Source organism: Rosa chinensis, chromosome 6 (genome assembly GCF_002994745.2).
Source record: "Rosa chinensis cultivar Old Blush chromosome 6, RchiOBHm-V2, whole genome shotgun sequence".
In the NCBI taxonomy this organism is placed as follows: Eukaryota; Viridiplantae; Streptophyta; class Magnoliopsida; order Rosales; family Rosaceae; genus Rosa; species Rosa chinensis.
The window spans coordinates 5,532,603-5,549,101 of NC_037093.1; the positions used below are offsets into that span (position 1 = coordinate 5,532,603).

Genomic DNA, 16,499 nt, shown 5'->3' on the forward strand with positions numbered 1-16,499 from the left:
AGTTGGTAAGAGCCTCTAGGTGTGGAATGTTCACACCGCTGATGTTGATTGGAGTTTAAATCCCAATAGATTTTTGGTGGTCATAGGGAGGAAGCGTTTTAACATGACTCTCTACGCATGGATTAGTCTCTAGGCTTAAAAAGCTATTAAAAACATCATGTAATCTCGATAAAAAAAAATAAAAAAAAAGTTTTTATTTATTTTGGTTCTCTTATTGATGTAGGGTAGAGTCGGATAAAAAAAAAAAACACGGGTAGAAATAGGGAGGGGATAAATGTTTTGGTTTATCTTGGGGTGAAGTTGTTAAATTACTCCCGCCAAACTCTAAAACCCTAAATAACGGCTTGGGTTCGTTTCCTTGAAATTCAGATTACGGTTAGCAACGCAGCCCTGCCCGAGATACCCAATAGTCTCTGTAAGTAGAGTTGGATTCTGTGTTTCATTGGGTTCTTGAATTATGGATTTGTGTTCAAAGTGTTGTAGTGGGTTCTTGAATCTGGGTTCTTCTGCTATGGAGTATTTGCTGATGGCTTGGGTTGTTTCCTTGTGATTAAAGCTTATTCTTAATCAAAATTAAAACTTTAGCTTAACGGAGTTGTCCTTGTGATTTTAGTAGTAAATCAAATTGTTGTTGTTCTTGTTGTTAGGAATAGGGAACATGGAGAATTGGGAGATCGTGCACGTGCCAGACAATCCCCCAATCCCTCCTGACCAACAGCCCACAGTGGATGTGATTGCTTCATTTGTAGACCCAAAAGTTGCCAACACTCTTGTAAGGTTGCCTCCTACTCATATTTCTTGTTTTCTTTTTCTTCCCTACAATTTTTTTTTTTTGTAGCAAAACATGTTATTGGGTGTTTCTGCGTCTTGACCAAATCATTTAGGCGTCTAAACCAAATAGCACAACTGGAAAATCTAAGGCACGTGAAGCGGGTCAAGAAGAAATTTGTTGAAGGAGGTCTGTTCTGTCATATTCTCAGTTCTCACTATATTGCATTTCCTTTCCTAGTTATGATTATGGTGTAGAATGGATGAAATCTCACTCCAAATGAAGATTACGTGACCTACATGTCCACTCTAGCAATATATACCTCTCAACTAATACATCAGTTAACACTGAGCAATAGTTATATCCCTTCATATTGTACTACAGTCATTACTGTCTGTCATATTGAAGGCTTTTGATTGCAAAAAGTGTTCTTTTGATTACTCAATGAAGGGGTTTATTTCTCTTATCTATCAATTTCTGTGATGATTCTGAAGGCAAACTATATCTAGATCTAGTGGATTGAGAATGGTGTACGTTAGCCTGTGATCTTGACCAGAATCCTAAGGGTTCGTTGGCATTGTGAAGTTGAGATGTTAATGTGTAACAAACAAGGGAAGTCTTAGTTATTACACTTGGTCAAACAGAACAAATCACTAATCTGGGATTATGTTTATTTGCCTACAATGTAATTAGTCAAAGAAAACTGTACCTCCCTATTGGGGAGCCTCGGGGCTTCTATAACTTCACCTCAATATGATTTGAAACGTCTGAATCACTCTATGGGTATGAACCTCTTGTTAGTTTAGCATATTAGTAGGATCCTTTTACCAACTTGTCAACTCTTACTTGGATGCAGTAAGTGATATTGCACTGATATAGGGGTTTTCTGGGAAGAATTGATATTTATATAAAAACGGTGTTTTCCTTAGACTGTGACACCATATTGCTCTTGCTTTCTGATCATTAGGGTATGTCAAAAATATGGGAATGACTATTGATGTTCTTGACAGGAAGGACTCAGTTATCCGTGATCTTATGTTTAGCTTCTGAAATTGGTAATCCGTTGGAGAGCATACCCCACGATGTACAGGAGCTTATGAATTCCTACCAGTTGAGTCCTTTTATCACAAAAGTGGGTCTTTTTCTGTTTTAATCGTTTTTTTTTTCCACCAGTATTTTTATTTTGTTTAATTAGTGCTGTTTCTGAAAGTAATACAAAGTGCAGAATACAAACGAGTTGAAAACATAGAGAGTATCCTTAGTATGTTTGTAGAATTTTATTTTGTTATATTCACATGATAGATACTATTGTATTGTTTTAATATTTAAAATCTTAATTGCATTTGGATAATTAATTTTAGATTATAAACATGACCTTCATTACATAATCACAGTTCATATTGTTTATGTGAACGGTTCAAATCATAACTTTTTTCTTTCCACTGGATTTTATGCATTTTGTTGGTTTACAATAGAGATGGATACTTTTGTACTTGATTAACAATTTTTTTTTTCTTGGTTTCCAACACCCCACCTCTTATGGTTTCTCTTCTACTCTTACATGAGTGCAAGTGTTCTCAGTGCATTCAAAACTGTTTGCTCTTTTCTCTGTTTTCTGGTCGTGAAGGTATTATTTGGCTCAAGTATTCCTATACCATGTGAGAAGTTACTGGCTTCTGAGGAAGTTTGGCAGAAGTGTTTCCTTAAAAAGTAGCTTAGGACCAATAGTTGGTGGATTATGTAATTCATTAATTACCACCATCTGTTATCTTTATATGATATAAAAATTGAACCCAATTTTAGTTGCGTTTTATTTAATGCTCAGCCTGTTAGACTTTCTTTTATTAAGTTTTGCAATTCGTGTAGCTGCACTCAGACATTGCCTTGTAGATACAAATGCATCCATGTTAAACTTCTTTTATTGATCCCTTTCATATGTACTTGCTAGCTGTTTTGAATATTGCATTTTGATTTGTTTGAGATACTATTCCTTTTCAAAAACCTATTCTTCTGCTGTTGTCTCCAGACTTGCTATGATTGTGTTTTTTTTCTTTGTCTTACAAGATAGCCATGTTTTCACATTTAATCCACGCATTTTTAGGTCTGCAAGTATGCAGCATTATCAAAAGAAGAGTGGGAGGAACAATGCAAGCTATGGCCAACATCTTATCATCCACCAACCTAGTAAGCTCCTTTCTCCTTACAAAACTATGGGTTAAATTCTGGTTAGTTCTTGCCTAAACCTTATTCTATTTTAGCACACATTTTCTTCTTAATAGTATACTAGCATTTTCTTTACAGATAGTGAGTTCAGTAATTGATGTGAAGGGTCTTTAGTTTTTCCATTCCAGGATCTATAGTAAACCTTGAATTCTTTTCTTCAACATAAGTGATGGAACAGGTTCATGTTAAAACTACCAGAATGTTAGTTTACACTCCTATAGTTAATGTGTCTATAGCAGCATGTTTGTCTACTCTTCAGAGAAAGTTAAGCTAATAGTAGCATCAAATTCAGTTTTGGTTGAATATCATATTGCATGATTACATAAGCATCCTTTTTAGTGTGGATTGCTGCTACTTCCTTTCCCAAGGCCTGGGTGATGGTTCTGCAATCTTCAAATACAAAGGTGTAAAATAATTGTTTGTTTTACATTCTCCCTGATTCTTGTTTTCTTTCTCCTTTACCTTTAAAATACAGTAATATCGATGGCATTACTGGATTCAGTGAAGAGGACTCACAGTCAGTGTTTGGCTTTATGAAATATGCTATTCAGTTGGCGAAGTCTGGTGATAAAATGGTAGCTTTCGTACTTCTTTGTGTTAGCTTTTTTATCTCCGTTATTTGTATTATTATGTTTCCTGTATACCTCCTCATAGTGTATTTGCATGCTCCACATTCACCCTCCGTGCAGGTAGTCAATGCTGCAGTTATAGTAGATCCTTCAGTTAAACAGGTAATTACTACTGCATGTGATCAAACTTGCCCTTGGTATACTCCTGCGAACAACACCACCCTTGAAACATACTGCTTTGAAAAGACAGAAGCTTCTGTTTCCCAGAGCCAATCAGATGGAGTATTCAGCTATGAAACTCTGCATTCAAACAGTTTGCCACATTTTCCAAAACAATTAAATACTGGTGTTTGTTGTTTATATCCATGGGGATGGGCTGAGCAACAATCAGACACTAATTCCTGCTCTTGGCACCCTTTACGTCATGCTGCTATTGTTGCTATTGAATCTTCTGCTGCCAGGGACATACATCTTTTCCCCAGTTTGGGGAAAATCCAAGATAAGTATGCTGAAACGGAGCACATACACTCTTCTTCTGTAGGCTCTCCAGCCAAAAGACAAAAGACCCATTCTACAAAAGTGAGTTATTTTGTGTTTCAGCCTTCAAATTGGACTTTTTTGTGAAGATGACTATATAGCCCTGACCCGTTGGTTTGGCATTATTCACTTCCCATCATTTACTAGTTTTACATTGTTATTTTTGTTTTTTATCGTGGTGCTGACATCTTTATGATGCCCCCCTAAAGATTTTCTCTTGCCTATGTCCAGTCTCTTGCATATTGTACGAGATGATTTATATTTTAACCAAGTTTGTTTCTTCTTTTTTGTACTCTAGTCTAATCACTCATTTCTCTGATAATCCCCCTGATATATTTTATCTTATGAAACCTTTTACAATTTCAATAAATTGGGCATTTACTGTAAGTTATGTATTGTTTCGAACATGAAGCCTGGTTTACCAAAAAAAAAAAAAAAAAAAAAAAAAAAAAGAACTTGAACCTTGTGAATATTGCACATTTTAAGTATCTCATTTTCACACATTCATCAACAGTACATGAGGATATTGTTTTTGAACACTAAGTTTTTGGGTGATTTTTACTGTTCAAATTAGTTCTCAAGAATCTTGCCATCTTTTCAGGTTAATGATGAGGCTCATCTGGACAGTAATGATGAAGGTTCCAGTTCTTTATCAGTGAGACCTTATCTATGTACAGGTTTTGACATTTACCTTGCTTGGGAGCCCTGCATAATGTAAGTTCTTGAAACTGAGCTTACTGTTCTCTCAGTTTTATTTCTCTTTTGTCCCTTCAATCTTTTAGGTATCGTGGTAATAATGAATTTTTTAACTGCAATGGGTGTACTTATCTTATTAAGTTATGGTACCAAGAAAAGGGTAGAGTTCCATTTGCTTTGTTCCTCGTAGTTTGCATGGGATGCATCACAATGAAGTGTTTGTACCTAATTGTTAGTAAAAAAGACACTTTGTTCCCCATTGTTTCTTTCTAATCTCTTTGCACCTTTATAATACATCTCCTGATGGTTGCTGATAGGGACTTTTCAGTAGCACTTTATTTCTCAACATTTATTGGTTAATGTTTTGATCTGAAATATGATTCATAGTTGTTCTTTTCTTTTTTATCCTCATATGTCTTGCAGTCATAAAAATGCGTCTATTCTTTTTCTTCCTTGTCTCCTGTTATTGCTCCTCTCTCTCTCTGTTATGTTCGATATTCTAATATTCAATTATCATTGAAGGTGTGCAATGGCACTTGTGCATCAAAGAATTAGGCGCATATTCTTTGCTTTTCCGAACCCAAATGCAGGGGCATTGGGCACTGTTCACAGACTACAAGGGGAAAGAAGCTTAAACCATCACTATGCTGTATTTAGGGTCTTGGTTCCTGAAGAAGTCCTTAGTAGGGATGAAACTGCGGCTGCTGAGTACAACTGACAGTGACTGAGTGACTGACTGTCAAACAGACTGGATGAGCTGCTGAGCATATCCTTGAGAAGCTCCATTTACATGAATTCCAGTTCACACTTTTCCTTTGTTCTTACTTCTGTAACTCTATGAACAGTAAAATACATAGTTTTCAATTTTGGGTTTGGTTATCTTGAACTGATTTGCATTAGTACGGATGTGAAATTTTGGGTTGTATGAGATGCGCAAGCATCGCCATTAGAGTTCATTTTGCCTGTACAGTTGAACTGTGCCCTTAATCAAGATAATGGGACATCTCTCTTTGCTGTTCATTAAAAGGAGCATTGTGAGAAATGAATATGATTCTTTTTTTTCTCAGTCTCTCATTCCCCTCAATAAAAAAAAAAAGGAGCATTGTAAGAAATGAATATGAATCTTTTTGAGCCCCAAAAGTCCAAATTTGCTCAGGTGATAAGTCCTTTGATAAATTTGGGAATTGTATGAGATAGTAAGATGCAAATTGAGTTGGACATAAATGTGACATTCCAAAATTGGGTGATTCTATTTGCCTCAAATTACTTCCATTGAGTATCATCACCAACTGATTACCCTCTTTCCCGTTCTTCTGATGATATTCTAGCTTCGAGTTCCAGTCTCAAATCCATGGATATGACATGGAGGTAAATGCTTAGTGCAACTTCGGAAACTATAGTGGTATTAGACCAACTAAACAAATGAAGTGAAAAATCCCCTACAAAAACGAATATCAACCCACAGCTGAACTCCTCAAAGTAGCCAAAAATCAAGCGTCTCCTTTACAGTACTTGGAGATGAAAGGTACCACTTAACATAAGAGTGATGGAGAATGGAAGTCGGATTGCATATATAGTTGTGAAAGGGGTGGCCTTGGTGAGGATGGTATTGATGAGTGAGTGAATGAGAGGGGAAAAAAGAATAACGATGTACAATGGGGTATTGACAACGAGTGTAAGTGGAGATTTAGTTGGTTAGTGTGAAAATCACATTCCTTCATTTGCATGCTGATCAATGACGTCAATGTCATCATTCCCTAATAGTTACAGCCAACTCCGGTAACAGAACATGAAGAAGAATGCACTATAGACATTTAATCTTCATGTTTCCAATTTGACCAATATGGCACCCAGCCAATCCTACCTCTGCTACAATTACAACAAAGTGCACTAAAATTCTTATTTTAATCCTAACATAAACATAATAGGTGAATGATCAATGCCAACTATAATCACATGACGTGTTCAGGGAAACTGTAATGCAAAATTTCTCCCCTTAAACCAACACTCCAATAAAATGATTACATGCATGACATGAATGCAAGCAAACCAATGGTAAATATTGAAATGACACAACATCACCAAATCCCAAAAAATACAGTATATTATGCCATTGCAAAAAAGTCTAGACTCTAGAACTTCTCCAACTCAAAAAAGTTCATAAATTTCATAAATCTGCATATACATAGGCACAGACACTATAGAACTATACAACAAATTCCTAGACAATGCGTATTTTGAGCACATACCTCCAACTAGGAGTAAAAGTATCTAGAGAATGTTAACAAGGTTTCTGCTCCTCTCCATACCCCTACACACTCCCCTACTCTCTGTTACCAGGCTTTCAAGTCATAATTGCTCCATTCAGAAACTGATAGATCTTGGAAGCATATTTAAATGGCAGGCAGGCAGGCAGGATATTCAACGGATGCACTCAATGCCATGACAAACCAATAACCAAATTACAAGCAGTGCTACACAAACAGCCGCATCAATAGCAAGGATAATTCGCACTTGGCGGCACCACTTCTTTCGAATGCTCTGAGAGCCTGATCTAATCCTCATTGAGCCTGAATCCTTTTGTAAGGCAACTGAAGAACCTGCTACACCATGGTTATTAGAATCCAAAGTCAATGGATCTAGATTGACTGCTCTGTCAGCAGATCTCCTATGTTCCTCCAACTCAATGTCTCTCATCGCAATAACATGTTCTTTTGCCTTCTTCTTCTCTTGCTTATTAGACTTCCCGAGTAGAGGCGCTTTTGTAGAACTGGCAACTTCAATTTGTCCGTTTGCAGTACCTGGTGATGGAGAAAGACCAGCATGAAGCGATGGGTGAGTTTCAGCTGTCCAATTACTACCAACCTGAGAAACACTTTCTAAGGAGGTTATCAATCGATTGATAACAGGAACTAACTGTTCTTGGATGCCAACGGAGTTCATACTCGACAAACTTCCCCTTGAACCCTTCTTGGCTATATTCTTGAACTCGTCCCTCAAATGATCTAGAAACTGAAGAACCCCAGGAGTTCCAAGACTCTCATCGACAATAGTCAAATAAACATATCCATCTTCAATTAGAAACCCATAAGTCCTCTTACCCGAGGTTTCAATATACCATTTATGGAAAGGAGGAGCCTTCTCCAAGCACAAAGTAGCCAAATTCTCAATTTCGTGATCTCCACCGCTATATGCATAGAGGATCCGGTTACTCTTTGATACACAACAGTAATAGACGGTAGTTTGAATCGAATCCATCATTGTGCCCATAACTCTTAACCCTCAAAACTAGTCCACAACCAATTCTACCTGTGACCGAATTCTAGGAATGATTTATCATTCTTTGTTCCGGAGGTAGATGATAAACAGAATATTTCTTGCCCTCGATTGTGTCGAATTAAATGATAGGAAGAACCTAAGTAATTAGGATTTGGCAAAAGAAGAATTCAACAAAATCCTCAATCAAAGAAGCCAGTAGCAGGTATAGTTTAAACAAGAGTTCCACTATAAGATCAAGAGCTTCCAAGAAATACCAGAAGAGTTCTTCAGCTAAGAATTCAAAGTCGAAAAGGAAGTCCACCATGCCTCTTCAACCACCCACATAACATAAAAAAGCAAGACTCTCTCTCTCTCTCTCTCTGAAGATCCTACCTTGTAAATAGAACAAAAGAAAGAAACGATCAGTGCAAGTATACCTTTCAAGAATTCAAGATAAACCCATAAATAATAATTCATTAGCATCAGCTCTAGTTCAAAGTCAAGATATTGAGAAGTCGATCCAGAATTGCGAAATTCAAACGCGTACAATCAATGGAAACAGAAAGTGCATCCAAAGTTTTAGATTAGATTGATTCTAGAGCAGAAGTAGAAAGATCTATTGAGGGTCAACCACCAGTCAAAGATCATTTAGGCATCGGGAAAAACTCGATTCCCGTGCAAACTACTGGTGTGAGCTTTAGCAGCAGATTTTGTAAAACGCAAAATGCTTAATCTTTCGATAAATTTCACAAGAGAACTAGAGGAGAGATTTACCTGAAAGAAATGAAGGCGTCAAAGTTGAAAGCTGGAACATGAGAAGCCGTATGGGAGTCGGACCATGTAAGAGAAGACAACTTCTGTTTCAACGGCAAACAGGACCCCCTTTGTTTATATTCCACTTGTCAAAATGACTTCTCCTTCTCTCTCTCTTACCCTTTTTTATTTATTTTTTCTTAACTTACTTTTTTCCTACAAGTAAATAACTACAAGGAAATAAAAAAATTAAAAAAAGAAGAGGAAAGGAAATTTACCATATTGACCACAAGTAGTTTCTGCATCTTTGGAGTCATCTCACTAGACCAGGAGACTAGTATACTAGAGCAGTGATTTCTTTTTGGTACAAAAAGTCTCCCTAATATATGTTCCAATTTCAGTGCCTGCTACTTGTTCCATTATTCAGAAATGCATTCCCATACTATCGCCATCGTTAGCACCCCCCAAAATCAAAACCACAACTTGTGCGTTGCGGTCTTAAGTAGTTGACATTTAGGGTAGTGTATTCGATACCACTAGATCGAGCAAAATTTCAATCACAAAAATCTTGATCAAGATACATCTAACAGGAAATAAACATGTTTGACGAAATAATTAACAGCCTGTTGTAACTAATTTAACTATGCTATCTAATTTCCATGCGTAATTGAGGACATGCTCCTTCATAACTACTGCTGATATATACATCTGGTGCATTGCCTGCTGTGGTAGCCTACATAAGGTGATGGAGCAGCTGCTGCCTTCCTCATCTCCTTAACTAGCTCACAACCTAAAATTACTCCTAGACCATAAAAAGAAACTGAAGACATAAGTGTCACTATTATTCTTCTATAATAATACAGAAACATGACTGATTGTACATTTTTGGCAAATCCTTTTTTATGAGCAGCTTCTTCATCTTCTCGGATCAACAGAAGCATGCAATGTCGTGGTAATGATTCACTTTAGCTGCATAATGCCTTCAGTAGGAGAAGTCAACCAGATATTCTGTCAATATATCGCATGTTTTTGAAGCGTTTATACTCAGTGCTGCATCTCAGGAATACTAGTGTGAGGAGGATGGTGTTGTTAGCTCCGTTGCCTCAATGTAATTGACCTGTCAGGCTGTTGATAGAGACAACCAAAGAGATAATCACTAGTTGAAAGTTTATCATATGTAATACAACGGCATATATACAGACTTTTGAACAAGTGTGACATCAAATATTCTAGGTGACTACTTGAATGATCCTGACAAATGGCGTCGACATAATGGCTACACCTGTAATTTTTTTTTCTTTTTCTTTTTCACAAATGAAAACAATTACCAGTGGCCATTAGTTTATTCATACCCATGCAGAACGGTTAGAGAAGTTGACTTCGGAGATATGAAAGACTGATAACAGTAGTGCTACCAGAAAGTGCAAATGATACACATTATTTAAACATTTTCACCAATAAGGTTCAGTAGAAAAACTTATAGTTGAAAAAGCACAATATAAGAAAAGGCACAGTAGTTCACAAATTATAGCAATATCCAGTGGACATGTGATAGTCAAACTTACCAGAAGATCCACCACTATGCTCATGCACTTCATTTTCAATTCTGGCATCCCTTAATTCTCTGGTGTGATCTGCACATTGACAACCTCTTGCATCTTCTTCAGAACTGTTTTGGACAGTTCTTGGTTCCCCATTCCTTAACCCAGAGAACTGTGAAGCTTCTGTTTCTTCACAAGCTTGAGGTGTCGGTGCAAGAGATGGTGCATCATTCTCTGCAACAGAAGACGCATGACTCAATTCTAGAGTTACATCAGGTGATTCATTTTGGGATTTATGAGACGAAAGGAGGGATAAGCGGCAGAGTGGACAGGTGGTGTGCATGGATAGCCAGCTATCAATGCAAGCAATGTGAAACGTGTGGCCACAGGCTGGTATTTGTTGAAGCCTATCATCTGATTGATAGTCCCCCAGGCATACTGCACATCTGAAAAGAACAAAAAACATTTAATTACAAAAAGCTAAAGATTCAAAAACTCTATTTCACCTAAAAACAACATACTGCACTGGTTTAACCAGTTACATTGTGCGGTAAACTATGGTTGTACTTCTTCTTTCATAAACATATATGGAGTGCAGCATGCTAGTTTTAATATGATATTAATTTTGTGTAAATTTTTCAATCATTGAGTTTTAACATATAACAACAATGCTAGTTCTCCAAATACGTTTGCACTTAAAGGGGATATCAGTCTGGCCTTCGTGGCAAAGATTGTACAGGTAGAACTGGTGAGATGTGAAGATGGAAGACATAGAACAAGTAACCGCTGGTGTCAGTTGAAACTGGTGGTGCCTAACTCATGCTGGGGGGACGGCTCCAATGTTACCTCAGATACAGATATTTTAAACTACCAGAAAAGCAATTTTCAATTTTTCATAAACAGTTGACATTCACAAGGTAACTCATTGTCAAAAGGTGGAAAACAGAGATAAATTCAATCATACTTGTTCATAAAAAAAGGCAATGCCTAACAAATTCGTTAGCCCCTGGCTTCTTTCTACAATATGAGAGAGATCATATCAGTCATTGAATCCCTTACTTTCCTAAGATTCTTCCAAGCCTTAAAAGTAAGTCTTTTCAGTAATTACATTAACACAGAATGTGTTGCAGCCGGAACCCTTATATCCAATCAGTTTCAATTATCCCTAAATCAAAACTGCCTGCAAACTACCACTTATGTGAAATAGCATTTCCCTCTCAATTCCAAATTGAACCCAAGTTCTTTCTTTTGTTTCTGGCCAACAAACTTATCAGCAAATAATAGTTTGAGAATTAATAAAAAGAAAGAAGCAAAGCCCCACTCACTGTGTATCTCTGACAGAGAAGCTTTCGTTATATACAACAATGGGTAGCATCTCTCTGTGTTCTTTTTGCAAGCCCAATTCAACCTGCGAAAAAAAAAATGAATTACCAATTAAACACACAAAATGCACAAAAGTGAAGAAAGAGGCACAGACACAACAGAAACCGGGGGGCTTACTGTGGCAATGTCATTAATGTCATCATTTTGTGGAGCCGTCCTCATTCGAATAGAGGACCAATTGACACGTCGAGGGCGGAGATAGAACAAGTAGAAGACAAAGAGGAGGATGAAAGTGAAGAAGATAGGGACACAAAAGACGAAAAATTGGTAGAGCTTGAATTCACCTGCACCCGAACCCGAAGGTTTGTCGTTTGGCTTGTTGGGTTCTGGAGAGAGTGTGCAACATCTGGGATAGACGTGATTGTAAGACATAATGATCACCAGAAATGACCCGGTCACTCTTAAAAGTGGCACAACAGATCAAATCGCAATGGAATGGAATGGTTGAGGTGAGAGAAAGATTCGATTTTGAGGTAGATGAAAGGAGCAGCAGCAAGATTCAGAACATGGGTGCTTGTTTAGAAAGTGAGAGAGAGATAGTTTGTACTATGTAGTGGGAAGTAAGTGGGAATGGAGATTGAAGGCAGTAGCTATGGATTGGTAGGTCAAGACTCAAGACTCAAGACTCAAGAGTGAAGTGGACTGGAGAGACCTCCCCCATGAGATGATTGTTCGATAATTCAGTAGATGACAGATCTTGCGAAACTTTCCCTCGACTACACGTGTTATCACCACAACACAAGCCCTAGTAGTGCTCGCTCTCTCTGCAAAAGTGCGCACACACAAACATAACAATCTCATTAGTTCTCTCTCACTGAAGGAAAAGTTTCTAAATTTTTTTTTTCTTTTTTTCTTTCTGCTAGTTAATAATACGGAAAAGTTGAATTTTTCTCCTCTAAAATGAAATGTTGGTGAATTCACTCAAGGAAGAATTCACTGAAATGTTGGTGATTAAAATCACTTAAGAGGCCATTCTGTGTAAAGGTGGGAGTATCCAAATTGACTTGATCTTAGAGTTAAGAGTTAATGTAGAACAAATTACAAAATATACTACATCAATAATTTGTTTTAATACAATAAAACGCAGGCAACAATGTAAACAATAGTAGTCATCCAAAAATAAGACATCAATATCTCGAAGATAACTAGATCGATTTTTATGATATTTAGATTTTTGAACTAACTCATTCGAGATTGCTTTAAAGTAAAACAAGAGCTAAAAAAATCGATCAAAACTATTATCATCCCACCACAACAACACGTACAACTAACCAAAACACTCAATTATGATACTCATCATGCACGTATACTGAGACTGAGACTCATCATAGACTGTAGTGATCAACAATCCACCCCATATTAAACTTACCAATCCCTCAATATTGGTAGTATAGCCAAAACTTGAATTAAAGAAGAGCTCTCCCAAATACCTTTTTTTTTAGGGGAAATGATCATTTACCCGATTTTAGGCTAAAAATTGCCCACTTGCTCCACCAACTGTTTTTTAACCCCATTTACCCAAAACACTCTAAGGGATTATTTCCCCTTTACCCAATTAATTTTTTTTTTTTTTTTTTTTAGACTTTTTTGCCCTCTCCTTCTTTCTCACTTAGAGAGAGAAGTCACCTTCCACCTTGCTGTGCTCCGGTGACCAGTGGCCGGCGCGGTCTCCGGCGACAGGTGACCGGACACCGGCGAACGGTAACCGGATTCCGGCGACCGGAGACCGGATTCCGGAAACCGGTAACCGAAATCCGGCGACTGATGACTGGAATCCGGCTATTACTGCCCCCCAGTAATCATATTATTGCCCCTCAGTAATCATATTATTGCCTTCCAAAAATCATATTATTGTCGTTCAGTGAATTGTATGAACTCCCAAAACCAAAATGAATACACTACAGGCACAATTGATCAATTTATAATCATATTACTGCCCCCCAGTAATCATATTATTGCCCCCCAATACAAAGTCCAATGTCTCTACTGCCTCCCAATAGACCACCAAAAATGCACCATTTTGTAGGATTCACAGATAATTTGACTTTAATACACAGAAAACAACAGGTAACTTATCAAAACACCACACTATAGTGATCCCTGTCCATCGTATCAAAGTCTACTGGGGGCCAATAATGTGTCTACTGCCGAAAAAAATAAAAAAAAAATAAAAAAACTCAGGATGTCGGAAAAAAAAAAAGTCCGGGCACCCAGAAAATGCTCTGGGCACCCACTTCTTCTTCTCCTCCCATCATTGACTTCGACGGTTGCGGATCTCCCTTCTCCGACTTCAATGGGTGAGGCCCGAGACCTATTGCAGAAGCAGTGAAGGGAATTGCCATGGACAAAACAGATTGAAGATGGGTGAGGCCCGATACCCATAGCAGAAACAGTGAACAGAATTGCGAAGAGCAGCATAAGCAAAGCAATGGTCTACACCAACCTGTTATCGGCCTTGCCGTCGACGCTCTGCATCTAGAATTAGTTAAACTCTGATAGTTCCGACTGGAGCTTCAGGGTGATTCCGGAGTTCGACGCGGCACCGGAGGTGAAAAGAGAGCTTCAGGCAAGATCTGGAGTTCGAGGCCGCCCCGCCGGTGGAGAGAGAGAGCTTCAGGCGTGATTCGGAGTTCGATGCCGCACCGCCACACCGGAGAGAGAGCTTCAGGCATGATCTGGAGTTCGACGCCGCACTGGAGAGAGAAAGCGCTAATCCTAATTTCGACGCCGCACCAGAGGTGCAGATGTGGGGAGAGAGAGAGAGAGAGAGAGAGAGAGAGAGAGAGAGAGAGAGAGAGAGAGAGAGAGAGAGAGAGAGAGAGAGAGAGAGAGAGAGAGAGAGAGAGAGAGAGAGAGAGAGAGAGAGAGATCGGTGAGGGGGGAGGAGAGAGATTAAAATGAGGGTAATTATGTCAGTAGAAGTTAGATTGGGTAAATGGGGTCAAAAAACCCTTAGTGGAGCAAGTGGGCAATTTTTTGGTTAAAATTGGGTAAGTGGTCACGGCCCTTTTTTTTTATATTAATGAAATTTCATTAATAATTACCAATGAGAGTAAACTCAATGGAAGGTGCCCAAAACAAGGCCCAAGTACAAATAAACCCAATAAGGAAAATTACAACTCAACCATAAGGTGCCTCCTATATTACATGGTTCTCTAAACTCTGTACATGGTAAAAGCAGCTCCAGACAGAGAAGTGCCAAAGATTTTGCACTTGAGGCTGTCATCATTCTGGTACTGGCCGCATTGCACCTTGAACCTGGCCAGATGAGTTGCCGCGTTCTCGGTGTCTTCCCCTGAAAAAGTAGAAAATATGATATTCTTATAGCCTCTGGGGAAAGGTGCGAGCATGATGTGTGGCGGGAAAGGCTCCTTATAAACCCCATCGAGGTGGGCCCTAGGGTTAGCCAACCTAATCATCTCCTCCACCTCGTCACGTCGCACATAATCTGGGCTAGGAGGAGGTGGTGCAGCCACCGTCTGATGGGCCGTTTGCAAAGGAGGCACCGCGTGGCTAGTCGTCGCTGTTCTATCTTCCAGGCGAACGATCTAGGGAATACTGGGCTATTGAAGAGTAATCGCTGGTGCAGACACATCCTTGGCCAAAGCAGTGATTTTGATTAGAGTGCTCGTCTGATCAATCCCATAGTAGTTCCCTAGGAGCTCTTGGTAGACATTCTCTGCCCCATCACTATCATATTGAGCAAATACAACAGGATCAGCCAGGGTACTGTCACCGAATTTCAGAGTTTTGCTCTTTTGTGCAATCGATAGTGTTGCTTTGTATTTGCCACCAATCAACAACGCTCTGTCCTTGGATTTGGTAGACGTCGCGGTGGCGGCTGCAGAGGGTGTGGAAATAGTGCTGCTAGCCTTCTCACGGGCATTCAGTGGAATGTACTTGCCGGATGCAGAGGGTTGGCCAAGGGAACCGAGGATGGCGTTGGGAGCTCCTAATGCTTTATTCAGAATCTCTTTGGCCTGTCCCAATTCGGCTTGCTGCATGGCTACTTGGGTCGCGAGATTGGACCCCTTTTTGCTCATTGCCGCGATGTCAGCTGCAGTATCCTTGCTTTGTGTGTTAAAGGTGTTAACAGCACTCAGAAGCTCCTGATATTGTGTGAGATTCGTGTCAGCAATCTTATCTGCGTGAATCCTGGCTTCATTGGCAAGATTTTGTGCATGTTCCTCAGCCTTCTGGGCATTCTAGTTCATTCGTCGATCGAAATCGCGAAGCCGCTGCTCAGTACTTGCGATTGACGTGGCTAGGTGCCTCCTATAGTTGTCGTTGTTGACCGTAAGGATGCGGAGTCGTTCATCGATGCTAGCATCCTCTGGGATGACGAGGGGCGTGAACTCGTTGGTCTCAATTGTTTCGCTAATCGCAGCGGCTACTGTGGTAGCGGGGACATTGGCCACCTTGCTAGTAATAGAATTCTTGCCCTCAGTAGCGGGCAGCTTACTTCCTCCCTGCTCAGTTGACATGTCTGGTGATTGCAAGTTGAGAGAAAATATTTGAGTTACTTGTTCTTCAGAAAGACCGCGACAGTCTGCACGAGAGTGCGGACTGTAACTGGAGGTCTTGTGTTTCGGGCAGTTAACGTAAACCTTTTGGTAGGGGTTTGCGCTTGACTTCCCAATGGCTTTTGGAAGTCTGAATTGAATAAGTAGCTGAATTCAATAAGACATTGTGAATCAAGGTTTAGACATGCGGCCCAAGTATAGTCGCCTAGACACAAATTTTCTTTCAAATTCTTTGGGCAACCTTACT

The 16,499-nt window shown here is 39.1% G+C and overlaps 3 protein-coding genes across 5 annotated transcripts; 1 reads left to right on the forward strand and 2 right to left on the reverse strand.

Annotated features, from left to right (window-relative positions):
* Positions 1 to 273: 273 nt before the first annotated feature.
* Positions 274 to 5,814, forward strand: LOC112168800 (tRNA-specific adenosine deaminase TAD3). Of its 2 annotated transcripts, XM_024305721.2 has the most exons (10): positions 274 to 415; positions 648 to 777; positions 885 to 958; positions 1,780 to 1,901; positions 2,871 to 2,953; positions 3,468 to 3,567; positions 3,682 to 3,723; positions 3,808 to 4,140; positions 4,700 to 4,812; positions 5,317 to 5,814. In XM_024305721.2, exons 2-10 carry the CDS (start codon positions 659 to 661, stop codon positions 5,510 to 5,512), a joined length of 1,182 nt encoding a protein of 393 aa, XP_024161489.1. In that variant the 5' UTR covers positions 274 to 415; positions 648 to 658; the 3' UTR covers positions 5,513 to 5,814. The 2 variants fall into 2 exon arrangements, with proteins under 2 accessions (XP_024161489.1, XP_024161488.1); XM_024305720.2 differs by having other exon boundaries at positions 3,682 to 4,140.
* A 1,066-nt stretch (positions 5,815 to 6,880) lies between these two features.
* On the reverse strand, positions 6,881 to 8,979 carry LOC112172839 (phytolongin Phyl1.1). 2 transcript variants are annotated; one of them, XM_024310335.2, is made up of 2 exons: positions 8,827 to 8,979; positions 6,881 to 8,445 (listed from the first exon to the last, which is right to left on the reverse strand). In XM_024310335.2, the coding sequence occupies exon 2, from the start codon at positions 8,062 to 8,064 to the stop codon at positions 7,216 to 7,218; it is 849 nt and encodes a 282-aa protein (XP_024166103.1). In that variant the 5' UTR covers positions 8,065 to 8,445; positions 8,827 to 8,979; the 3' UTR covers positions 6,881 to 7,215. The 2 variants fall into 2 exon arrangements, with proteins under 2 accessions (XP_024166103.1, XP_024166104.1); XM_024310336.2 differs by having other exon boundaries at positions 6,881 to 8,441; positions 8,827 to 8,948.
* A 383-nt stretch (positions 8,980 to 9,362) lies between these two features.
* On the reverse strand, positions 9,363 to 12,502 carry LOC112173077 (RING-H2 finger protein ATL7). The gene is made up of 4 exons (XM_024310623.2): positions 11,847 to 12,502; positions 11,672 to 11,754; positions 10,371 to 10,792; positions 9,363 to 9,930 (listed from the first exon to the last, which is right to left on the reverse strand). The coding sequence occupies exons 1-4, from the start codon at positions 12,099 to 12,101 to the stop codon at positions 9,926 to 9,928; spliced, it is 765 nt and encodes a 254-aa protein (XP_024166391.1). The 5' UTR covers positions 12,102 to 12,502; the 3' UTR covers positions 9,363 to 9,925.
* Between the last annotated feature and the right edge of the window lie 3,997 nt (positions 12,503 to 16,499).

Excerpts from the sequence above, each read along its gene's own strand:
- LOC112168800 (XM_024305720.2), top strand. The coding sequence starts at position 659 with ATGGAGAATTGGGAGATCGTGCACGTGCCAGACAATCCCCCAATCCCT. Across the intron at positions 3,568-3,681 it reads CGAAGTCTGGTGATAAAATG|GTAGTCAATGCTGCAGTTAT; the intron begins GTAGCTTTCGTA and ends CCCTCCGTGCAG. Across the intron at positions 4,141-4,699 it reads AAAAGACCCATTCTACAAAA|GTTAATGATGAGGCTCATCT; the intron begins GTGAGTTATTTT and ends CCATCTTTTCAG.
- LOC112172839 (XM_024310335.2), bottom strand. The coding sequence starts at position 8,064 with ATGGGCACAATGATGGATTCGATTCAAACTACCGTCTATTACTGTTGT.
- LOC112173077 (XM_024310623.2), bottom strand. The coding sequence starts at position 12,101 with ATGTCTTACAATCACGTCTATCCCAGATGTTGCACACTCTCTCCAGAA. Across the intron at positions 11,755-11,846 it reads ACATTAATGACATTGCCACA|GTTGAATTGGGCTTGCAAAA; the intron begins GTAAGCCCCCCG and ends TTTTTTTCGCAG. Across the intron at positions 10,793-11,671 it reads TTCTCTGTCAGAGATACACA|ATGTGCAGTATGCCTGGGGG; the intron begins GTGAGTGGGGCT and ends TGTTCTTTTCAG.